This window comes from Peromyscus maniculatus, chromosome 8 (genome assembly GCF_049852395.1).
Source record: "Peromyscus maniculatus bairdii isolate BWxNUB_F1_BW_parent chromosome 8, HU_Pman_BW_mat_3.1, whole genome shotgun sequence".
Classification (NCBI taxonomy): Eukaryota; Metazoa; Chordata; class Mammalia; order Rodentia; family Cricetidae; genus Peromyscus; species Peromyscus maniculatus.
The window spans coordinates 36310090-36334901 of record NC_134859.1 but is presented as its reverse complement, the minus strand read 5'-3'; the positions used below and the strand labels follow the sequence as shown (position 1 = coordinate 36334901).

The 24812-nt window shown below is 43.6% G+C and overlaps 2 protein-coding genes and 1 long non-coding RNA gene across 15 annotated transcripts in view; 1 reads left to right on the top strand and 2 right to left on the bottom strand.

The window, feature by feature from the left end:
• Positions 1-8819, top strand: part of Tcf7 (transcription factor 7) — a 35932-nt gene extending 27113 nt beyond the window's left edge. For 2 of the 10 annotated variants that reach the window (XM_016009611.3, XM_016009612.3), the window contains 2 exons: positions 139-211; positions 1359-8819. In XM_016009611.3, coding sequence (XP_015865097.1) covers positions 139-211; positions 1359-1659 — 374 coding nt within the window. In that variant the 3' untranslated portion in view covers positions 1660-8819. Of the gene's footprint in view, positions 1-138; positions 212-1335 lie in introns of all 10 variants that reach the window. The other 8 variants (XM_006991327.4, XM_006991330.4, XM_006991328.4 and 5 more) reach the window with 6 other exon arrangements.
• Positions 8321-23261, bottom strand: Skp1 (S-phase kinase associated protein 1). Of its 4 annotated transcripts, none has more exons than XM_006991331.4 (6): positions 23059-23261; positions 19086-19182; positions 13480-13553; positions 11546-11689; positions 10278-10418; positions 8321-9028 (listed from the first exon to the last, which is right to left on the bottom strand). In XM_006991331.4, the coding sequence occupies exons 2-6, from the start codon at positions 19180-19182 to the stop codon at positions 8993-8995; spliced, it is 492 nt and encodes a 163-aa protein (XP_006991393.1). In that variant the 5' UTR covers positions 23059-23261; the 3' UTR covers positions 8321-8992. The 4 variants fall into 4 exon arrangements, with proteins under 4 accessions (XP_006991393.1, XP_006991394.1, XP_042139916.1 ...); XM_006991332.4 differs by lacking the exon at positions 23059-23261 and adding an exon at positions 22492-22567; XM_042283982.2 differs by lacking the exon at positions 23059-23261 and adding an exon at positions 22257-22289.
• LOC143274571 (uncharacterized) lies at positions 15531-19076 on the bottom strand. Its single transcript, XR_013053263.1, has 2 exons — positions 18652-19076; positions 15531-18567 (listed from the first exon to the last, which is right to left on the bottom strand). It is a non-coding gene; the product is annotated as an uncharacterized LOC143274571 (long non-coding RNA).
• Positions 23262-24812: the final 1551 nt, after the last annotated feature.

Here is a 24812-nt window from a genome sequence, read left to right as displayed (position 1 = left end):
ATTCTGCCTGTGGGGGCTCTGGGGTGTCTGTAACTGGCTAACACTGATGTTACCTCTTCTTTCTGGGCCCTGTTCTGCCCTGCTGCCTGCCTGCTCGCCCTCTGCCCTGTTCTGCCCCTCTGGCATGGCTGTGAGCAGACCCTGGCTCGCCTAAGAAATGTCGTGCTCGCTTTGGCCTCAACCAGCAGACGGATTGGTGTGGTCCGTGCAGGTGGGTTGTCCCCACCGTCATTCCCCTGTGCTTCAAGCTGCTTCCCTTATTGCACATGTTCCGCCGGGTCTGCAGCCTCTCTTTTGGCCCTCAGTCCCCTAGCAAGCCCTGTAGAAAAGGACCCATGCCTCCTAAGAAGAATATGTGTGAACACTGAATACAGATTGTGGAGATGACTAGTCTAGATGGGACAAGTAGAGAGGGAAAGACTGTTCTAGAAGGAAAGAAAGGCATACACAAGTGGGTGGCTTTGGTACCAGCCAGATTTACCAGGTCCTCAGGAAACCAGTCTGTCACACTTAGGTGGCCTGAGCCCCTACTCCTAGCCTCAGAGTGATTAAGGTCTACAAATTCCCCCTTTTCCTTAAAATTAAATTCCTGCTTAAGAAAGGCAAAATGATGATATCAGAGACTTCTAGAAATAGTCTGATCACCAGGAAGCTGTGTGTGACTTTGCCATCTTGTACCTGTTAACACCAAGAAAGGTTACAGAGGCTGGAGGAGAGAAGCATTCAAGAGAAAAGGAAAGAAGTGTGTGTGTGTGTGGTGTGCTCACAATAGGAAATGGAGGTTCCATTCCTAGAAGAGGTCCTATCCCATCCATTTGTGCTGCTCAAGACAAACTATGGCTGGGGACGGGTGTACGCCTGTAGCCCCAGCATTCAGAGGGCTGAGGCAGGCCAGGCAGCACTGCATTAGGAGACCCTGTCCTAAACAAGGATGCCCAGAGCGCTAGTTATTAGTAGGCAACAGTCACCACGCTCTTCTTCCACTAGCCTGGTTGTGAGAACCAAGATTATTCACAAGCATCATGGTCCCTTGACCTAATGCCGATCTAATCTCTGCAAGTATACATGGAGCAGTAGCTCAAGGATCCAGACTAAGAGATAGTTCCCCTGGAAAACAGAAGGAAGCCCACAGGCCTACCCATAAAAGGTTCCTCTTGCCATCTTGTGGCTGTTCTGTGTAATTGCACCCATCCTAGGTCTGGGCCAAGTGGTGGGGCTGAAGGAATGGGCATAGTTTCCAGTCCACAGACAGGACAAAGTGGTTAGCCAGGCCAGTTCAAGGACAGCCATTTTCTGGTTGTGGTGTGTGACTGTGGATTCACCCTCTGTTTACAGATAACTCTCTTCACTATTCCTAGGAGGAAAAAGAAATGCATTCGGTACTTACCCGGAGAAGGCCGCTGCCCCAGCCCCGTTCCTTCCGATGACAGTGCTCTAGGCTGCCCCCGGTCCCCAGCTCCCCAGGACTCACCCTCGTATCTTCTGCTGCCCCACTTCCCCACAGAACTGCTTGCTAGCCCAGCGGAGCCAGCACCAACCTTCTCAGGGCGCTCTGCAACTCTCCCTCTTCCAGCCTCTGAGTCCCCAAAGAGCCTGCACAGCAGCACCCTGCAGAGTACCCAGGTACAGCAACAGGAACCTCAGAGACAGGCAGCCTAGCATGCACAGGACGCCTGGCTTGCTCCAGGGGCCACCCCTAACTCAAGAGGAGGCAGCAAGACCAGATCACTCGGAACCAGCTAGGGGTCCTCTCTAAGGTGCTGAAGATTTCAAAGGCCGCCTAACGACTCCCTGAACTGGAGGCCATCAGTTCAGTGGGTAGGGATAAGATCTGTGGAGCTGTCTCCAAAGGGCAGCCTGGTGCCCGTGGCAGCCACACCTTTTTATCATGTCTTGCTAGCTCGAAGCCCCTACTGGTTTTGGTTTTGTTTTTTTCTTTTTTCTTTTGCTGCAGGTCAGATGAGCTGGACTGACTGAGTCCAGCTGCCTTCTCCCCAGATGCTTCTCTTGCCCTCTGCCACACTTTCCCCATGCCAGTACTTCTTGGACCAAGAATACCTGGTTTACCACACAAGATGACTTCGTGGTTGGTAACCAGCCACACAAGTCTAAATAATAACGCTTCTCTCTTAAGGAGCTGAGAAGCTCTGTTTACAAGTAACAGCTGCTGTTCCTAAGCTGGGCCAGAGGAAGCTTCTTATGTGTTCTCAGGAGCTTGCAAGAGGAGGAACTGGGATAGGTGAAGTTTAAGGCCGTTCACCCCAGGCACCAACCCTCCCCACTGGTGGACAGTACCCAGCTTTAATTAGAATGACTGGGACGTCTTTCCTGAGAAACTCACCAGCCCTAGAAACTACAGTCAATCAATTGAAGTTGGCCTAAACACAGTGTGCACCCTTCCCAGTTCCATCTCCAGCTCATCTATGTCAGCTGAGTCACAGCTCGTGGGCAAATCCCAAATCCCCAACAGCCAGAGCCCATCTCGGCATTTAGAACTGGCCAGCCAGCTTCACTTTATGGGGCTGCAGGAAGAGATCTGTTACAACCAAAGCAAGGAGCCCATAAGACCTCTTTAGTGGACATGGTTCTTTGCCACATTCTAGAAATCCTTTTTGAGCCAAACTTAACCTTGAGCCTTGAAAAACAAGTTTTGTTTGTTTTAACTGTTTTTTTTTTTCATTCACTGTATATAGCTTGAATCCAAAGAAAAGGGGTTATTCATGTATTCTACACACCTTTAAAAAAAAAGCCTTTAGTTCCTACTTTTAGCCACTGGTTTCTCAATCCAAAGATCATGTTTCTAGTATAGTGTTACAAGTGTTGAAAAGACTGGCAGAGTGTGGTGGTACACACCTATAATCCCAGTATTTGGGTGGTAAAGGCAGGTGGATCTCTCTTGAGTTCCAGGACAGCCAGGGTTGTATAGAGACCTTGTCTCAAAAAGGAGGGGAAAAAAAACTGATGTAGTATCCAAAATATTTTTGTATTAATGCATTATCATAGAAAAACTTTTTAAAATGAGAATAAAGATACTTTTTACTGGGTTTGTTTTTCACAGACGTGAGTAGTAAGCTGTTTCAATTAACAGTGCCCACCTAATGTTCCTTTCCTTCTTAGCTGTCACAAAATGTGGAGTGTATTCCCTAGTGTGTACAAAGATCCCAAGACTGCCAAGCTGCAAAAACCAAAACTCACTCTCAGCACCTCCTCCAGGGGCCTGGGCCTGACCACTCTCAGCACCTCCTCCAGGGGCCTGTGTCTGACCACGTCTGAGCTCACTTTCCAAGCTCCACTCTTACTCCTTGACACTCAAGCAAGGCAGGCCAGCCTACTCCCCAGCACCCTTGTGCACCAGTGAGTTGGCAGTTGCCATCCCAGACACAGGACAATCCAACCTGAAATGTATTCAGGATCTGCTTTCCTCTAAGGGCAGAGAGAAAAGAGAATCCATGCTTATTTCAAGGAAAATAAGCAATGCCGTCTTAAAATTTGGTATCACGAAAGCCCTACACAACTTTTTTTTTTTTTTTCAAGATTTATTTAGATGGTTGTGAGCCACCATGTGGTTGCTGGGAATTGAACTCAGGACCTCTGGAAGAGCAGCCAGTGCTCTTAACTGCTGAGCCATCTCTCTAGCTCCCTACACAAAGACTTAACAGCACTCTATTCACTCTCTTCTTCCAAGGACTGCCTGTTAAGGCACTTTCTCCCAATTTCATATAAGACCTATGAAGTCTGAATGATGACTACTTTTTTACATGCAGGTCTCACCATGGTAAAGTACACTATGCTACTAACTTCTTTGGATCTACATCCCAAAGTTTTTATGTAGACCACTGGAACTTGCAATCCTGGACTTTTTCCTCTTTTTGGGAAGATGCTAAAGTAACACCTGTCCCATTTTAAAGAACTGTGCTGTGGCTGTGGGCCTAGTTTAAGAAGAAAAAAAAATACATTCTTACCAGGTGCATGTCGGGTTTGTCTTTTTTTTTTTTAAGAGTACACTGGGTACATGAACAATACACTCTTTGTAGGGTGCAGGGCTGGTGTGTGTGGTGGGGAGGACACATTGGCAACTTTGTTAGGATCAGAATAACTCTTTAGAAAACAGATTCCAAAAACAAAATGTGAATCCTCCCAAATCACAACACAACACTACATTCCTAAGACCTATGGAGGTTTTAAAGGACTTGAGAATGCAAACTTAATTCAACTTCAAATATTATACCAATCTCTTCACACAGCCAGCCAAGAACCAACCCAACTTTCAGAGACATTAGAAAACAGGATACCCCCAGTCTTTCTGATCCATGACAGCTGGCATACTTAAGACTTGCCTGCAGTACATTCTTAACTGCTCTCCTCTGCTGCAGCTGCTTCCTATTCTAGGCTGAATGGATACATTGAGAGTGGAGCCCAGCACGCGATCAGGGCCTGCAAGTGTCTCCCGGTTTGAAGGCAGTAGTTTCCCTCTTTTCCAAGCTCAGTGACTGGACTCTTCTGAGCTACACCTGTATCAAAATTTCCTTTTGGCTCTGAAGTCCTCCCTATCTCTGTCCAGGAAACAATGAGCAGTGATAGGAAGGCCTGGCCTAAATAAAATAGAAATGGGATGGCTCCTTACATTCTGTTCTTTCCTGTTATCTGTTCCTAGGAAAATAGATAGAAGGGGCAAGAATTGCAAAGCTATATTAAATCCTACTTGCCAGTCCAATGTGTCCAAGAAGAATGTAAGATGCCAAATTAACTACATAAAGCTGAGCAGACTTCTTTTCTCCGTAGTTAGGAAGGCAATGTTAAGTTTTGAGTCTCTTCAGAGCTTTCCTAAAGTTCCCCAGGGATTCTGGTCCTGTAATCCCAGTACTTGGGAGGTAAACACAGAAGAAAATGATGATACACACTGAGTTGGAAGCTAGCCTTGGCTACATAAGGGAGATACAGACAAAATGAGGGGAAGCTCTTCAGACTCTCAGAATTTAACAAGTTTGTAATACCAGCGAGTAAAGAATGTTGCCAAGAGTGATGACTTGAGGGCTGGAGAGATGGCTCAGAGATTAAGAGCACTAGCTGCTCTTCCAGAGGTCCTGAGTTCAATTCCCAGCAACTACATGGTGGCTCACAACCACCTGTAATGAGATCTGGTGCCCTCTTCTGGCCTATAAGCATATGTGCAGGCAGAACACTGTATACGTAATAAATAAATAAATCTTTAAAAAAAAAAAAAGTGATGACTTGAGCTTGATTTGGTCAGAAGTGATTCTCCCAAGCTGTCCTCCGACCTTCATACGAGCTCCTTAATGTCCGTGTTTGCACACACAGTTATAGGTAACAAACTAAAGGCTGACAGACCAACAACTGTCACAGAGTGTGCAGCATTAAAGAGCACTGCACTGTAGGTGGCAGCTGTGTACTTCAGATGGGTGCAGACATAACATTCTTCAGTCCTAGCTGGCAATCACCAATCTGCCAAACATTTTCCTCTTTGGTGACAAAAGGCAGTTTCCTAACTAAGCCTGAAGGTTGTTCTTCGTTCTGGGGATGTAGTTCTGTTGGTAGAGTGTTTGACATTTACAAAACCCTGGGTTCAAATACCAAGGCTATGAGCAGTTTCCCCTCATTGTCATTCTGTGCCTAACTCATCTGCTTCATGGGGTTTCTCACTTCTGATCCTGAATGCATGAACAGTACTGCGAAATTAAGGTAAGCCTTGCCATCAGTGGCCTCCAAATCCTGGATCAATTATCATTAAAAAAAAAGATGGAAAGACTAAAATCATAGCAGGTACTGTATTTCAACTTGTTCAGCGCCATATAGAGCAGTGGAGGCAAGACTCCAGCCTCACATACCACTTCAAGCCAATGTTCAAAAAAAGGGGGGGAAAGCGGGGCAGTTATGGCACACACCTTTAATCTCAGCACTCAGGAAGCAGAGGCAGGAGTTCAGCAGGGTCTATCTACAGAGCAAGTTCCAGGACAGCCAGGGCTACCCAGAACAACAACAGCAAAAAAAAAAAGTAAGGATCATGTTGAGATTATTGAGCTCCTTGGGAGATGGAAGTTTGATACAAGCCAGTATAACAATACATAGTGAGACTCATATCTAAGACAGACGGGCAGCAAGAAAGACTAGGTTATAGCTTTCAAAGTCAAGGAGAAAAAAAACTCTCATCCTCTGCCCATCTTTGGAATAGACAGTGATGTCCCTGTTGGTGCCATTCTCAATTCCTGAGCTTACTAATTCACAAAGTAACAATGACACCAGGTGATGTAAAGCCCTCACCCCCCATTCCAGCCACTGGAGATGCTGGGTAAGAGTGCTATGTCCATGAGTTGAGATCAGCCTGGGCCACACAGCAATAGCGCCTCGTCTCAAGAAAGGATCATAGGCTCTTTTTCCTAGAAGTTGACACTTGCTTTATAAACATGGTATATATCTCAGCAATCATAGAGCTTTAGCGAAGACTTGGGTTTTTCCTGACACAAACAGGGTTGCTGGGTAAATGTGTTTATTTTAGTAGTAACTGGCAAGTACAACACGCTGGCTAACACTAAACTGTTGCCTTCCTTCCTCACTGAACCAACACAATGGGGGAAAACGGTATTTCTTGAGAATAACCACAGGAGACAATGATCTTTCTAAAAGAACTCCAGATAATAAATATACTTTTTGGCCTGTTTCATTTTCACATATATGTTTAAGTATGTGTGTGCATGTTTTTGTGCCATGCATGTATGGTGGTATTTTATTTGTACTGAAATGTGATTTTCATTGTATGTTAATAAAGTTGCCCGGGGGTCAGAGCTATTAGAGCCATAGCAAGAGCGTGGTGGTGGTGGTGGCAGTTGCCGTGGTGGCAGCGGCGGCGGCGGCGGCTGCGCACGCCTTTAATCCCAGCACATGGTAAAAGAGCTAGCTAGGCAGATCTCTGTGTGTTCAGGGATACAGCCAGCATTGGAAACATAACGCCTTTAAGACCTGGAGGGCTGTACTTACAGGCAGTGATGAGGCAGTCATGTGTTTGGGTTTACAACAAATGAGAAGGCAGAACAGAAAGACTATTTAAAGACAGACACACAGGAAGTAGCTCTCTTTCAGGGAGGTAGGAGCACTGCAGGAGGTAAGATTTTAGCTCTGAGCTCTGACCTCTCGGCTTTCTCTTTTACATCGGTTCTGGGTTTATTTTAATAAGACGGTTGGTTACATCTACATGCATTCGAGTGGCAGAGCCCCTGCAGGAGTTGGTTTTCTCCTTCCATCTTATGAGTTCCTGGGATCAAACTCAGGTCATCAGGCTTGGCAGCAAGTGCTTTTATCTACTCAGACATCTCATAGACATTATATTTTTATTTTTTTATTTTTGGTTTTTTGAGGCAGGGTTTCTGTGTAATAGTCTTTGCTGTCCTGGAATTCACTTTGTAGACCAGGCTGGCTTCGAACTCAGAGATCCGCCTGCCTCTACCTTTTATCACCATGGCCCAGCTATATTTTTACATTTTAATAAAGGTTTCAAATGACACTCAAGACAGAACCAGTCTGAAACAAGATATGACATATGTTACAGTTTTCTCTCTCTGTGCAGAAAATAAATGGGACTGTAGCTCAGATGCAGAAAGAACACTTAGCATGTACAAGGTCCTAGGTTCAATCCTCAGTATTCCAAAAAAAAAAAAAAAAAAAAAAAAAAAAAAAAAAGTACAACCCTTTCTACCATAAAGGGAGCTAGAAATAGTGCCGAACAGGTCTATGTCTTAGGAACTAAGCAATGCTTAAGAAGGTGGGAGAGGGGGAGCAGGCCAACAAGATGGCTCAGTAAGTAAAGGTGCCTGCTACCTAGTCTGACCCCGAGCTTGATCCCTGGGCTACACAGGTGGCAAATGAGAACTGACTACCACACGTCATTCTCTGACCAACACAAGTGTGCCACGGTGTGTACACCAAGCGTGCATGTACACACATAAACTAAAAATTAAAATGTAACTGAAGTATTCTAATGTAAAAAGGAAAAAAGGACTATGCATTGGTTTCAAGTAACCACATAAATGTTAATAGCCTCTAATGAAAGCAAATTGCCTAAGAATCTCTTCAATTAAAAAATAACAAAACTTAATTCATCTGTTAAGTGAAGAGACACAGTTACATCCACAAAAGCAACTGTTTACTACCTATTGTATTACTTTTTATTGAAAAGCATCTTGCACTTAGGATGGCTGTTTTCTGAGTTTTGCCATACACTTTAATGTTAAAGATTAAATTACTTTTTACATGCAAGTAGTGTCTTTCCCCACATGGGAACAATGAGATAAAAAGATGACATACCACATGAAGTAAGTGTCTTTTTTAATTGAAAAGCTAACAAATTGTCTAGTTACAGCCTCCCTCCCAAACCAAACTGGGTAGTAAACCGAACATATTCAAAGGTGAAAAGATTAAAAATTAAGGGGGGAAACAAGACAAAACAAGTCCTCAGATCCAATTGAGAGAGCCCGTTGGATACAAGCTTACCAGCAGCAGAGAGGCTGGGAGACACCCTAACCTAACCACCCGAGTCCAACATTAACTTCAAGTTGCCTTGTTCCAGTTTCCGACTCATGAACAAAGATCATGTTTTGTTAATTCTAGTTCAGAATACTTCTCATACATTGTTTTATTTACAATGCCAACTTTGAAAGGCTCACTGAAGTTAAATGGACAATGAATTAGGCAGAAATCACTTTACAGAAAGAGGGAAAGCCCAAAATGCCACTTTCCACAGAGAACCCAAAGTTCAGTTTTATTCAGAGTAATGAAAAAAAAAAAAAAGAAAGAAAAAAAAAAAGAAACTTCTGCTCATAGAAGAAACTCAGCCATAGGTCAGATCTGTACTGGAACTACACATGCAGTGAGGACAAGGCTGCGTTTGTCTACTGTTCTCTAATATTAACAATTATAAACAGAGCAGTGCAACTAGCATTTGGAACAACCCTTCTAGTGTTACAGTGTCAGGCACAGCACTTCACTTCTCTTCACACCACTGGTTCTCTTTGCGTACCTAGAAGAGACAGACAAGGAAGTACCTTGAGTGGTCTTTTCTGAGATGGCTAAGGACCACCTATACTATACCATCAGTAGCCTCTGTGATGTGAGAAGGGCAGCTGGAAAGCTGGGAAAATACCAGGTGAAGTAAGAGCAGACTTGGGCTCCCATTGTAAATCTTCAAACAGCAAATACAATTGGGAGCTCTAGTCCCACTTCCTAAGCTGGCAAGCAAACTAAACTCATCCACTCTTATATTATCAGGCTCCACTTTCTAAAGCCAGCTATTTATGGCCTGTACAAATGTCCCAGGTAAAAATCTACAATCTGGTAATGAAGAACCCCCTTGGTTCAAAATCCATTTTTCTTATGCTTATAAAATAATAGTATCAGGCTGGGGGACTGGAGAGAGGGCTCAGCGGTTAAGAGCACTGACTGCTCTTCCAGAGATCCTTAGTTTAATTCCCAGCACCCACATAGTGGCTCACAGCCATCTGTAATAGGATCAGATTCCTTTCTTCTAGTGTGCATGAAGACAGAGCACTCACATACATAAAATACATAAATAAATAAATCTTTAAAAAAAGAGTATCAGGCTAGACATGACTCAGAGGTTAAGAATGCTGTTAATTCCTACCCCACAACCACCTGTAACTCCAACTCCAGGGAATCCAATGCTCTCTTCTGGCCACTATCCTCACATACATGAATAAAAATTAAAAACTCTTCAAGAACAGTATCATCTAAGTACTTAGATTCAGAGACAGACCAGAATGTGAAGACTCAGAGGTGCACATTACCCCTCTGTATCAAGACCTTTGTTGTTCTTATTGGGTTTTCTTTGTTTTCTCAGACAGGGTTTCTCTGTATAGCCCTGGATGTCCTGGAACTCACTCACAGTCTGCCTCAGCCTCCTAAGTGCTGGGATCAAAGGCATTTGCCACCACACCTGGTTGGTATCAAGGCATTTTACAAGGCATCCTAGGTAAGTGCACTAATAAGCTGTAGCCCTAGCCCAAGAATTCATGACAGGCATCTCCCCGCCCTCCCTGCACCACCCTCTCCCAGACAGTGTTTCCCCATGGAGTTTTGGTGCCTGTCCTGGATCTCACTCTGTAGACCAGGCTGGCCTTGAACTCACAGAGATCTGCCTGACTATGCTGGGACTAAAGGTGACCACTGATGCCGGTATAGGCATCCATTCTTGTTACTGGGTTCCAGTTTCTTTTTAAAAAGTAATCAAAAATAGGCTGTGTTCTACCTACCTGGGCCTCTTCCTCTTCAGTAAAGTCGTTTTTGATATTGAAGGTTTTACGAATCTCCTCAGGAGTTTTCCCCTTAATCATATTGGCCACAGTCTTGCATGTGACATCAAGCAAACCTTTAATGTCTAAGTAGTTTGCAGCCTGTAAATGACAGCTGGTTTTTAGTCATGTGTACTGAATGTTTGAGTGATAAACAATCTACATCAAATGGAGCTTAAAATGATACCTCTTTTAATGAACTCTATGAAATTCTCTTCCCTTTAATACTAATTACTTTCAATTTAACTTCACTTTTCACTAACTTTTCTCTTATATACTACTTTACCTTTATCCTAAATTTTCATTGTTTTATCTCAATTCAGTTACAAATACTAATTTAAGATTTTTCTTTGGTTTTTAATAACTAGAAAATTCCTCAATTTTCAAATATTTGCAAATTTTTTCCCAGATTTTATTTTGAGACAAAGTCTCACTATGTAGCCCTGAATGTCCTAAAACTTATTATGCAGACCAGGCTGGCCTCAAACTCAGAGCTCAACCTGCCTCTGCTGCCTATATTCTGAGATTAAAGGTGTACACTACCACACCCAGCTTTAGACATTTTTTTATGCTTCTATCATTGAGGTCAAAGAACATACTTTGTATAACTTGAATACTTTTAAATCTGAGACTTTTATGGCTCATAACTTGGTCTATCTTGATAAGAATTTATATGGTTGTCATTAAATGTAACATCCTATATGCCAAATAAGACAAGCTGTTCAATAGTGTTCCTGAACTGGTTTTCTGTTCACTTGTGATAATTACTGAGACCCAATATTGGAATTGGTATGACCGCACCACTGTGTATTGACCTTTGTATTTCACTACTTTTTTCACTTTCTGAAGTTCTGCTTCTAGGTAGGTATTTATAACTTTATTAATCAGTCAATCCCCTTATCATTATGAAACAGCCCTCTTTAGCTCAAAACTATAACCATTCCAACTTTCTATTTGTGTTAGCATACTCTTTTTCCACCTTTAATTCTAATTGTGCCTCTTTACTTAAAGTAAGTTTCACACAGACAGCAAAAGAGACTTTTACTTTATCTAACCTGACATTTCTACCTCTCAAAAGTTCTTGGACCATTTACATTTAATGTAATTACTAATGTATAGCACCGCATGAGTCCAGGGAATATCCATAGTTGAGGATCAATGCACCTAGCAAATTCAATCCTTTAAGTGGTGAAGGCTCTACAACAGAATGACCTTATACATTCACATACCAGAATAAGTTCAAAAAGTGTTCCTTGGTCAACTTTCAGGAATTCTTGGTCCCAAACAGGAATATCATCTGTCCGCTTTTCTTTGTTCTCATCATCTTCAGGAGGAGGGGGGTCATCCTTGTGATGGGTGCACCACTGAATGACCTACAACAACAAATTCTTCTGGCATTCTGTTACAAGACTTTCAGTTTAATGCTAGGGGCATCAATTCTACACTGGGATAAGAACTAGCCAAAAGTTGAGCTAACAAGAAGTTAAGAGTCAATTTTTAAAAATAAAGTTTATTTATTGCACACACACAGGAAGGTTGGACAACTGGGCAGGAGTTGGGTCTTTCTTCCCATCACATGGATTCATGGATCAAATCAGATCAGCAAGCTTGGCGGTAAGAGGCATCACCCACTAAGCTATCTTGCTGGCCTAAACTTGCTAGTTGCTGCTGATTACCTTGTACTCCTGATCCTCCTGCTACCAACCCACACTCCTAAGGCTAGGATTACAGGCACATCCTCTAACAGCCAAGCTCGAAAGATAAAATAAAGCTTGAATAATCTTTTTAACTTTCAAGGATGAAACATCTTATTAGATGTAATCAAATCATTCATAGCAATACACTTGACTCTGTTAAAAACAAACAAAAAACTGGTAGAGGAACCAGTAGTTGGAAGAATAAGGCAGGAAGAGTCTGAGTTCCAGGCCAGCCTGAGAGATATAGCAAGCTCTGTCTCAAAAACACAAAACAAACTTCCCAGAAACCAAGCCACTGGACAGATAACTCAAGAGATTAAAAGCATTTGCTGCTCTTATAGGAGGCCTGGCTTCAGTCCCCAGCACCCATCCAATGGGCAGCTCACAGCTGCCTGTATTTTCTGTCGCCCAGCCTCTGCAGACACTGAATGCAGACAGTACACTTACAAAACACTTGTACACCCATATATAATAATAATGATAATAAAAAATCAGAGGGGCTGGAGAGAGAGCTCAGTAGTTAAGAGCACCTTGCTGCTACTCCAGAACATGGGTTCAATTCCCAGCACTCACATGATAGCCCACAACCATCTGTAACTCCAATTCCAAGAGATCTGATGCCCTCTTCTGGCCTCTTCAGGCACCAGGCACACACATACAGGAAGGCAAGACATCTATATTCATATATATTAAGGACAAAATGTAGGGCTGGGCTGGGTGGGGAGGGATAGTTCAGTAAGCGTGCTTGCTGAACAAGCATAAGGACCTGATTTTGAATACCCAGCATCTACATAAAAAAGTTGAGACAGCATGCATTTGAAGCCCTAGTGCTTGTGGTGGGTGGGGTTGGGTGGGGAGCTTGTTGGTTAACCAGGAAATAGAGAAAGTAATACATCAGGACACCTGATGTCCTCCTCAGGCTCCAGGGAGACATCCAAAACACGTGTGCACATACCACATACAAACAAAACCAAATTACTCATTTACATAAAGAAACAATGGAAAGACTAAAAGCTAAGTTCCTTAAGGTATGGTGGTACGTGCCTGCAATTCTAGCACCCACAAGGCAGCAGTAGGAGTGCTTCTTAGTTCAAGGCCAGTCTGAGGTATCAAGCAAGATCCCATCTTTACAAAAACAAACCAAGCCTGGCAGTGGTGTCAGAAGCCGTTAATCCCAGTACTCAAGAGGCAGAGGCACACAGATCTCTGAGTTTGAGGCCAGCCTGGTCTACAAAGCAAGTTTCAGGACATGCAGGGCTACACAGAGAAACCCAGTCTCAAAAACAACAATAACAACAAAACAAACGCAAACCAAAGAAATAAAACAACAAAATCTACCCCCAAAAAAGATCTTACCTGGGCTGGGGATGTAGCTCAGTATCAGAACATACATTAAGTATGTTTGAGACCCTAAATTCAATCCCCAATGCCAAAATAAGAAAAACAAGAATGAAATAATAACTTACCTTTTTTAGAATTGCTGCATTAACATTTGGTAAAGGAACAGGATCATCATCTCCCTCATCATCCATTCCTAAATCTAAGAAAACCAGGAGAGAGAAGCCATTATTTCTCAACTCTGTAACAACATGCTTAGGGCTTCTACTGTAATAAATAAAACACTAAAAGCAAGTTGGAGAGAAAAGCATTTATTTCATCTTATACGTCTAGCTCAAGACAGGAACTGAAGCAGAAGTCAGTGCTTACCAGCTTACTCCTCTGCCTTGCTCAGCCAGCATTCTCCCCCACCTCCCTTTTTTTGTTTTTTTTTTTTCAAGACACGGTTTCCCTGTGTGTAACTGCCCAGAGTGTCCTGGAACTCTCTCTATAGATCAGACTCGCCTCCAACTCACAGAGATCCGCCTTCTGAGTGCTGGCTCAGTCAGCTTTCTTATACAACTCAGAACCACCTGCCTGGAGGTGAGACAGATCCCAACAGGCTGGGCCCTCCCACAACAATCACTAATCAAGAAACTGACCTCCCCACCATAGGTCAATCTGGTGGGAGCATTTTCTCAACTGAGGTTCCTTTTTGACTCTAGCTTGTGTCAAGCTGACATAAAACTATCTAGTACCGATGGGCATGGGGGCACATACCTGTTGGTGATTCAATGAAGTATGGATAACTAAGAAACAATCTGGAAAAGCTGAATCCTATTCTCTTTCTCTTTTTTAATATGAGTCAAATTTTTTATTTCTTTCTTTCTTATATTTGAAGTACTCTTTGGGGATATCCTTAGCCTGAGATTCTTTGCCACAGTCCTTAGCCATTACACAACTGCAATCAACAACTTTACAGGGTTCCCCTCTCCATCAATTTACACAACAGTCTGTAACTCCAGTTCAAGGAGAATCTGATGTTCTCTCCTGGCCTCCATAGGGAATGCATGCACAGAGTGTATATAAATACACGCAGGCAAAACACTTATACATGAAAAAAAAAAAAAAAACGTATATCCTGGAAGTCAAACAAGAAGTAAAAGGTCAACCCTCAGGTACTGCAAATCTAGATGAGAACCAAAACTGACATGCACTTGAGCACAAGGCACTCACTAAGGTCCTTTACAAGAAGTTGAAGTTTCAGCAGAGTGTAAAGAGTAGATCATCTCCTCTCCCAGTAACGCCAATACTTGTCCTAGACCCCTTCCCACCTTAGAGCAAACAAAGAGAAAACAAAACAAAAAGCAAAGCCTCAAGTTTCATATATAAGCCCCACCGTACTCCCCTACCCCCCAAAAGTACTGTTAAGAGAATCTATACTGTAAAATTTTTCTTTGGGTAACAGATATTGATATTGTAAGAAAACATAAAAAAATACTACCTTTGTTTAAATACAAAGCTATTTGGAAGAAGCTTAAGTAATAAGAGGTCCTGATGGCTACAAAGAATTGCTTCTCTAGTATTTAGATGAGCAGTGGTTTTTTTCTTTAGGACCATATATGAAAGTAGCAAAATACATTCCTTTAAGCTATTTAGTTTCAGGGACTTCTGGAAGATGGACACCTGTATCTGATACCACATCTTGGACTTGAATAAATAAGCCAATCCACATGTATACATATCAAGATTTTTACTTCGGATTACCCTGAGTTTAAGAATTTTGTTTTGTTTTTTAAAGTCACACAAAACTACCCAGAAACAATGTAGATACAAAACAAAACCATTAAGAAAGAAGCCAAATTCAAGAACTCCAGACCTCAAGAGGCTAGAATCCTAAAAGCTACAGGTACTTCAGATGAAACCATGCAGCTTTGAGCCCACAAAGGATACAGAGGGAAAGACTCCTTTAACTACTGCTATGTAACAGTCTACTTACTTCTGAGATCAAAGCTGGTCTGTATGTGTTTCCAGATAACTAATGCTCTTAAATTGGCAAATGCTTCTTTGAATCACCACAGGACAGATCAACACATCAAACAACCGCTAAGATGGAAGTAAGTACTTCCATTGCCAAAACAAGTATTCAGGGAGCAAGTTTGCTGTCGGTTATTTACTTACCTTTACAGAGACACTTGGATCACTTTCTCTTTATTGTGACCATTTCATACTCCTTCATTTAATAGGTACTTGATAAACTATGACTAGGAGTTTACAGGCTTGTAATGTAAGGGATCTACAATGTTCGTTACCAAAATATAGGACTTCAGGTGCCACATGACACGTATCAATTACCAAAGAGAGGGTGTCCACAGCTTTTATTTTAAAAAGTCATTCACAAAGAAGACATATCCTCTGCAATCAGCATTACAAGTCCTCTACCTCAGGTGAAGCACTTGTCTAGTTATACACAAGCCTTGGGTTTGGTCCCCAGGAATGCAAGGGGAAGAGAAAGCCAACTCCACCTCTATTAGTTATGCAATCAGTAAGCACTCCAGTCACCTAGAAATGTTCCCTCTTCCCGTGAAGGAATCTCCAACACAATTCAAGTTCAAAGTCATTTTCAATTCTCGTCCTCTCAAATTCATTTACATCTTTACCAATTACATTATTACATTCCTATACCATCTAGACAGCTACTAAAAACTGTATGTAGGCTGGGTGGTGGTGGCTCATGTCTTTAATTAATCTCAGCCCTTGGGAGACAGAGAGGCAGGCAGATCTTTGAGGCCTGGTCTACAAAGTTCCAGGACAGCCAGAGCTGTTACACAGAGAAACCTTGTCTCAAAAAACAAAACAAAACAAAAAAACTGCATTTATTTATTTTATGTGGATGGGTGTTTGTCTGAATATGTCTGTGCACCACTTGCACATCTGGTGCCTGTGGAGGCCAGAAAGGGTGCTGGATGACCTGGAATAGCAGTTACAGGTAGCTATGAGGTGCTGTGTGGGTGCTGGGACTTGAATATGGGTCCTCTGGAGAAGCATCCAGTGCTCTTAACCACTGGAGCATCTCTCTAGCCCCCTCAATTCTTTCTTTTTTAAAATTATTTTATTTTTAGTTATGTGGGGGTGGGGAGGTTGTACTTGTGTAAGTGCTGTGCCTACACAGGCCAGAAAAGGGGGTCAGATCCCTGGAAGTGGAATTACAGGCAGCTGTAAGCTGTCTGATGTGGATGCTGAAAATCAAACTCGGGCCTTTTGCAGGAGCAGCAAGTACTCTTAGCCACTGATAAGTCTCTCCAGCCTCTCAATTCTCCTTTTTTGAGAGGACAGGTCTCATGTAGGTCAGGCTGGCCTTAAACTTTCTATGTAGTAGAAGCTGGCTTTGATCTTCTGTATGCTGTAATTACTGGAATGCACCACCACAACTACCTTAATTTTCCTTACTAATCCATTTTACCTCAGTGTAACTTCCCCAAATCATGGGATATAAAATGTAATATATCACTAGTACCACACACTGTCGTCATTCTAAAACATGGAATATCACCAGTCAAGATGCTCCTGAAGCATCACGTGGCATACAGCTTTACTAATATACTAAGTGTACTGAGTGACAGTTTGTTCTGTGTGGTATCTGGCACCCTTTCTAATTTGTAAAGCAAATTAGAGCAAAGATCATGTTTCACCTTTTTAGCAGCTTATAGCTAGTGTTCATATATAACTCCCACACCCATTCCAAGGTCTTGCCTCAACCTCCCAAGTGCTAACATTATAGACATGGACCACTATACCTAGATTTCTCTATTTCCTTCAACTATTTAAAAGCTTCTGACCTTTCCTATGCAAAACCCCAGGACTTATAAGTAAGAGAATATTCTTACTAAGTTATTTCTCCCATCAATTTTAAACACTGGTGTGTACATTTTCTATATATACTATTACTATTAACTAGTAAGCTTTCAAAATTTCTGGACCCATTGTCTTATCCCACCCTTATTCAATCACACAAATGTATTGCAGCGGTTTCGTCAGGATGACAAGTAGACAAAAAAGAAAGCTTGTTTGAAAAAAGACACCTTAGATAAAAAGGGCTTGCCATGCAAGCCTGACTACCTGATCCAATGATCCCAGAACTCACAACAGAGGGAGAGAACCAGCTCCCCAAAGTTGTCCTGAGGTATGCGCATACACACACAACACAGAGATACATAATAAAACTTGCAGAGACTGGGGAGATAGCTCAGTGATTATGAGCACTTATTACTTTTGCAGAGGACCTGGGTTTGTTTGGTTTCCAGCTCCCACATCTAGCAGCTCCAGTTCCAGGGAATCCCATGCCCCTTTCTGACCTCTGCATGAACACAGTACACCACACATGCAGGCAAAACAGTCATACACAGAAAATAAATTTTTAAAAAATTAAAAAGATTCTTCAGGTGTAGACTTTTAAAAAAGCCTTCAACAGAATCCAATCCATAGCAGTTCTATTTAGCTGCCATATAGCAACATTATCCCTTTCCAAGTGCTTTGATTTTTATCATTAGGAAAAAAACAAAGATTTTTGTAAATTAAATTTATTTGAAACAGAAATGGACTATTGTAGCCAGACATGGTGGTTTGTGCCTTTAATCCTAGCACTCAGAAGTCAGAGGCCAAGTGATCTAAGTTCAAGGCCAGCCTGGTCTATAGAGCTAGTTCCAGGACTACACAGAGAAGACTGTCTCAAAAAACTAATTAAAAAAAAAAAAGAAAGAAAGAAAGAACAGACCATTGTCTCATACTTAAAGTCACATTAGGACCAGCAAGAAGGTTGAGTGGGTAGAAGTACATGCTATTCAAGAAGAGCTGAGTTTGAGCCTCACAATCAACTTAAGAAGCTGAATGTCGAGGCTTGTATATGTAATCTCAGCACTCTTTGTGGCAAGGAGGTAAGGACGTGTATTGCAGTGGCACAAAGGGTGTGGGAGGTAGGGTTCAGTGGTCAAGAGAATGGCTGCTCTTACAGCAGACCCAGCTCAGTTCCTGGCACCACACTGGGCAGCTCACAAGCACTGTTAACTCCAGCTCCAGCAGAATCCAATGCCTCTGGCCTTCACAGGTACTTGCAAGCATGTGCATAATCTAAACGCACACAAAATTAACAATAAAACCTTAAAAACAGCAACATAGCCAGGTATAATAGTACACACCTTTAATTCCAGCACATGGGAGGCAGAGACAGGTAGATATCCCTGAATTTGAGGCCAACCTGGAGAGAGTTCCAGGACAGTCAGGGCTACATAAACAGACCCCGTCTTAAGACAAAAAGCAAAAACCCAACAACAAACCCCAACAAGGTGGAGTAGTAGAGGTGAAAGAAGAAAACTGACTCCTGGAATACATTATCTGGCATAACATGGCATGCCTGCACACACAATAAAATGTTGTTTGTTTGTGAGACAGGATCTCACTATGTCATCTTAGCTGGCCTGAAACTCAGAGATCCCCCACTCCCCCACTTCTACTAAGTGCTTGAATTAAAGGTATAAGCCACCATGCCTAACAAATCTTAAAAACAAAAACAAAAAAACCCCAACACTTTAATCGTTTATGGTTTTATTCATACAATGCAGAAAGGAAACTACCCTTTTGCTCTCAAGCTTGTAACAGACTGGCTCATGTAAACCTAATAATACTTGCAGGTTACATGCTACTACCCTAAGTTACACGCCGCCCCCCTCCCTTTCACACCAAGGTTTCATAAAGTTACCTTCCAGCATGGTCTTGATGGTCACAGATTGTTTGGCAATTTCTACGTCAACTTCAAATATCTCTCCATCAGAACTCTGCAACTTTATCGAAGGCATCTAAAAAGGATACATTGAATAAGAAATGTAAGAGCTATTAATTCCACAAGACATTTCATTAACTAGTCTATCAGGAAGCTGTAACTTAAGAGTTACTATACAGTTCTAAGTTCTTCACAAATCAGCCTATAATTGTTTGTATAAAAACAAAATTCTCAACTACAGCTCCTTTAAACATCAGCCCTAAGGTCCACTTAAAGGCAGTACTGAATTTACAACTGGTATTAAGAGCTATCTGTATTTGACATTTACTTCAGAATGTGTGTGGGTGTGCATGTACCTCAGCACACAAGCAGAGGTCAGAGAACAACTTGCAGTTCTCTCTTTCCACTATGTGGGTTCCAGGGATCAGGCTTAAGTCATCAGGCTTGGCAGCTGAGCAAACCCTCAGAAATTTTAAGATATATGCTTTTTATGCACCCACAGAGTAATAACTACTCAATATGAAAAATTAACTGCCACAATTAACTACCTACACACCTGAGTGAAATCAATCCAAAATAAACAAAGCTATCAAACAAAAGCAAATTTCTTACAGTGAAATCTACCAGTGAAAAACAAGTAAACTACTCCAAAGAGTAGACTATGATATGCTCACTTATAAACAAATGCAAGAGTACACACAAGAAAAAGAAAACATATAAGCAGACATCAATACAATCCCTAAAGCCCACAAGGAGCTTAAATTTAGAAGAGTCCTTTTTAATTTTTCATTACCTACTATTCAGGTGTCCAAGTTTGAGATACTCTAATTCCCTACAATAAAAAAGTCTGCTTCAAAATACTCCCCCCACCCCCCCACCCCCTTTTTTCAAGACAGGGTTTCTCTATGTAGCTTTGCGCCTTTCCTGGAACTCACTTGGTAGCCCAGGCAGACCTCAAACTCACAGAGATGCGCCTGGCTCTGCCTCCTGAGTGCTGGGATTAAAGGTGCGCGCCACCACTGCCCGGTTCAAAATACATTTTAAGCCAGGCATGGTGACACATGCCTTTAATTTCTAACTTGGTAGGCAGAGGCAGATAGATCTCTGTAAATCCAAAGCCAGCCCTGGTCTAAATAGTGAGTTCCAGGACAGCCAGGGTTACATAGAAAGACCTTTTCTCAAAAAAGCAAAACAAAACAGAACAACAACAAAATGCATTTAAGTCATAGTGGCACATGCCTATAAATCCAGTCAGTACTTGAGAGGCAGGAATTCAGACCCCAAGTAAATAGTCAAGTTCAAGTTCACCCTAGGCAACATGAGAACCTGTCTCCAAAACAAAACAAAAATAAAGAAATTTATATTTAAATTTATTAAAAATAAATGGCGGGCAGTGACAGTGTTTGTCTTTAATCCCAGCACTCAGGAGGCAGAGACAGGCAAGATCTCTGCAAGTTCAAAGCCAGCCTGGTCTACAGAGTGAGTTCCAGGACAGCCAGGAATACATAGAGAAACCAGTCCTGTAATGCCCAATTTTTGGAAGGTTGAGGTCAGGAGAATCATAAATTCAAGGAGTGCCCAGGTTACATAATGAGTTCAAGCCAGCCTGGGAGAACTCAGTAAGTGCCTGCTTCAAAATAAAATACCAAAGAAGCTGGGGATTTAGCTCAGTAGTATAATGATTGCCTAACACTGTCCTCTCCCTCTGCCCCAAAAGTGAGCCAATGCATATGCACACATCATAATCCCAGCATTTAGGCATGCAGAAGGATCACGAGTTCAAGGCCATCTTCTTGACACATAGGAAAGCAGTATGAGGCTAGCCTGGGTTTTGTGAGAACCTGTCTCAAAAACTAAACTCAACAGCCAAAAACTCCAAAAACCTCATCAACTCAGATAAAATATGAGTCATTAAGAAAAATATAATTTCATATATGAAAAAATTAAGCAAACTAAAACTCCTAACATGACTTGAATTTGAGGGAAAGCCAAACCAAACAAATCTAAAACTAAAAGCAGCAATGTATTATCATCTTCAGAGTTCTCCCTCATTCCTCCAAAAGAGGATTAATTCAAGACCTCTTTAAAACTCACATGCAACTCTTTTTTTGTTTTGTTTTTTTTGGTTGGTTGTTTTTTGAGATGGGGTTCCTCTGTGTAGCCCTGGATGCTCTGGAACTTGCTCTGTAGCCAGGGCTAGTCTTGAACTCAGAGATCCGCCTGTCTCTGCTTCTAGGTCTGATTCTGAGGTAGACACAATCCTTCAATGTTACCATGTACTAACTGAAGGTACCTCTGAAGCTTTCTGATCTGGATTGTACTAAGAAATTATATGAATTTTCACAAAAGTATAGGATTTGGCATTGAAAATAATTATTGCACCCATTTTAGGGTCAAACACTTTAAGACTCAACACATCTCCTAAAATACTCATTCAGCTTTCCTCAGACACTTGTCCCCATCCCTCAAGCAAACAAGCTGGGAGGTGGGGTGAGGGGGCAGAATCGCGTTTTACAATCATCCACTGAAATACTGAGCTCTCACTCATCCATGGTTTGAGAGAATCAGATTTCACTTTTCAACTCACAAACATGTCTGCTTCTCCAAGTTACTCAGTGCTTGCCAATAATGCAGAACAGAGAAGCCCAGAGCAGCAGACCCTATGATAAGGCAACAATAAAGTTAACAATAAAGGGAGGCTAGTTTTTAATAGCAAAACACTGTTCTTTTCATAGTCCCTAGAACTGTAATGAACACTCCAGAACAAGGCTAACTACGTAGCTGATAAAATTACTTTAAAAGTAACACCATTCCATATTTCCTTGAAACAATCCACAATAAATAAAGATGTGCTTAGTCATAGTCAAATTCAGGTATTAGGTTGCTTGTACGGGAGCCAGGATCTCATTAAATGACAGGGAGGTAATCGGTTAATCTGTAATTCAATGCACTCTGTAATCCTAGACTTAACTTTCGGTGTTGTGTTGGAATTGAGTGCAAAATTTTTAAGTAATAATGCATGAGACTTCGACTTGACATGCTTTCAAAAACAAAAAACAAAAAACCCTTCTTCAGTTCTCCCAGCTCCCTCCCGGACTTGGAAATTAAACAACTTAGAGAATTCTAGGTCACCAGACTTTAAAAACAAACCTGTTTCAGGTGACTGGAAATTCTGCCACTTGTTATTAGACTGCAGGATGGAGGGGACTGCATTGTTCTATGCCACAGACACATTCTACAGTGACATTCTGAAGAGAAACTGCAAGTCCCCCAAACCTGCGGACTCCATTAGAAGTGACCCAAAGGGCGGGTGTTACATACACTATCCCTTAAGAAACCCAGGCACCCCAAGTTCTAGAGTCGAGGGCTCCTAAAAGTCACACACCTCGGACGGGTCTGCTATTCCTGTAGTTAGGCTCAGAGACTGCAGGGCACGACAAAACGCCAAGAAAGATCGAGTCTGCACCTACAGTTTCGATGGCAGAACCGGCAAGACCAATGGGGATCTGGTGGCGCCAATACAGGAGAAAGAGGGGGAGCCAGAGACCGAGCCGTCTAACAACGACCGCCGCCACCTGAGCGACCAGGAACCCCCCCCCCCCCACTCCAAGCCTGGAGCGCGGGGCGGCAAGCCTGTCGCTGAGGCAGGCCCGGGCCGACGCCTGGGCCTTGCAGCCGCGTTCGGGCCCGACTGACGCCGCCCTCAGAGGAGCAGGCTCCTCCACAGGGCTCGGCTCACACTCCTCGGGCGAGCGCCGGGAGGACGCGCGGCCCTAGGAGGCCTGACTCGGCCGACTCGCGCCTCCCGCGGTCGGCAACGGGCCCCACGGCGCCTCAGGCTACGCCAGGCCGAGGCGCCGCCGCCTCGTGCAGGCCACAGCCGCCTCGGGGCTCCAACCCCACCCGCCCTCCAGGGGCCACGTCCCGGTCCGGCTCGCGGGCGGCTACTCACGGTGCTCGGTCTCAGGACCGCGGGGCCCGAGGCAGCCGGGCGGCGTTCAGAGGAGAAGAGAAACACCGAGGACGAGGCCACTACAGCAACGCCGCGCGGCGTCGGCTTTTATAGGAGCGGGAAGCGGGCGCCGAGGACCCCGGGCTCGTGACGTCACACTGCCGGCCGGGCCGGCCGTTGCGATCGCCTGACGGCAGGCGGAGAGCGGCTTGGCAGACCCCGAGCACCGGAGAGGTCTCCGGGAGCGACGCTGAGGAGTACCGGGTGGAGGGACGGCTAGGCAGGAGAGGGGCCCTCACCTTCCTCCGCCGCCCTCAAGAGCGCCATGCTCTCCTTCAAGGCGGACCCCGGCACCGGCTGGGGGTACCCACGCGACCCGAAGGGTCTTTCAGGCAGGGCTGTCTTAGACAGCATTGCAAGACCCCAGTCCTGAAAAGCCTGGCAACAACAAACCGCAGAACCGGTTTAGGGGTGTGTGTGTGTTTCACTTAAAGGATTCACCTTACCCTGACCTTAGTCACTCCCCTAAGAACCCAAAGACGTGAGGTCGTGTTTGCCGACCAGGGATTCGGGACTTGAACCTTACTCCACTGATGCTGAATTTTTAAAAAAATCTCACGGCATGTCGATCACTTCAGGCCTAAGAACTCGGGATACTCCTGACTTAGTACACCCTGTTGGTTTGATTTTAAAAGCTTTATTTTCGTTGTTTTTGTGTTTTGGTTTTTGGGGTTTTGTTTGTTTTCTTGAGACAGGGTCTCGTGTAGCACAGGGTGGCCATAAATTCACTCTGTAGCCCAGATTGGTCTAAAAACTCGTGATCTTCCACCTCCAGCTCTGGGATTACAAGCCTGATAACTCATTCTGTTTTGTTTTGTTTTGTTTTGAGACCGGTCTCACTATATAGACCACACTGGCTTGGAACTCACTATTTAGACAAAGCTGGATGTGATCTTGAATCTGCCTGACTCCAGGGTGCCGGCGCTGGGATTAGAGGCATGCACTACCTTGTTGGATATTTTTAACCTTTATTTCCTATCTTCGACCTCTGAAGAGGCTTCCACACCTCAGATAGCCATTGTTGCCGTGAAGCTCCAAGCCTAGAAAGAGAAAACATCGAAACGGCAGTGAGGATAGAGACATTCTTTGGGTAACCATGGCCTCCCTCGGCCCTGTAGGTGAGGCCAGTCTGGGACTCCAGTAGTGAACCAGGACAGTCAAGCCCAACCTGAACAGAATGTGCTGTGTGGACAGCTCACAAAAGGCTGTGATAAGGTCGCTAGGCTGAAACAGCTTTGAAGTAAAGGGAAAGGCCTGAGAGCACCCATCTGGCCTCAGCCCAGTCAGGAGTGCAATTGCCTGCCCTGCCCTCCCCTCCTGTGTCTAGGGAGCATCACTGTCCCCACCAAGGCGCCCAGCTCATCTAGCCATCGAGCACGTGATGGTATTCCAGACACCACAAAGACAAAAGACACTTCCACACGGGGCCTCCTGAAGAAACCAGAAACTACAGTTTCTCCAGGACAGGACCGGGCAGAGAGGCCAAGCAGTGGCTTCAATTACCAGGTCTTTGTCTGCAGGCTGTGGTATCCAGTGTCTGCCAGGTGCCACTGCTGATGCCAGGAGATGAAAGGCCCACAGTTCTCAGCCTTTTCCTCTGCAGCCCTGCCTGCCCTTCACAGCTCCTGCTTCGGGCCTCCTAGGCAAGGCCCACTGGAGAAAGCCTTTCCCTCCATGCAGGGGGCATCTTAAAC

What these genes read in the sequence shown, in the direction of transcription:
- Skp1 (XM_006991331.4), bottom strand. Translation starts at nt 19,182, where the DNA reads ATGCCTTCGATAAAGTTGCAGAGTTCTGATGGAGAGATATTTGAAGTT. An exon ending in CATCAAGACCATGCTGGAAG is followed by an intron (nt 13,554 to 19,085) that starts GTAACTTTATGA and finishes TGGTTTTCTTAG; the next exon opens with ATTTAGGAATGGATGATGAG. An exon ending in ATGCAGCAATTCTAAAAAAG is followed by an intron (nt 11,690 to 13,479) that starts GTAAGTTATTAT and finishes TTGTTGTTGTAG; the next exon opens with GTCATTCAGTGGTGCACCCA.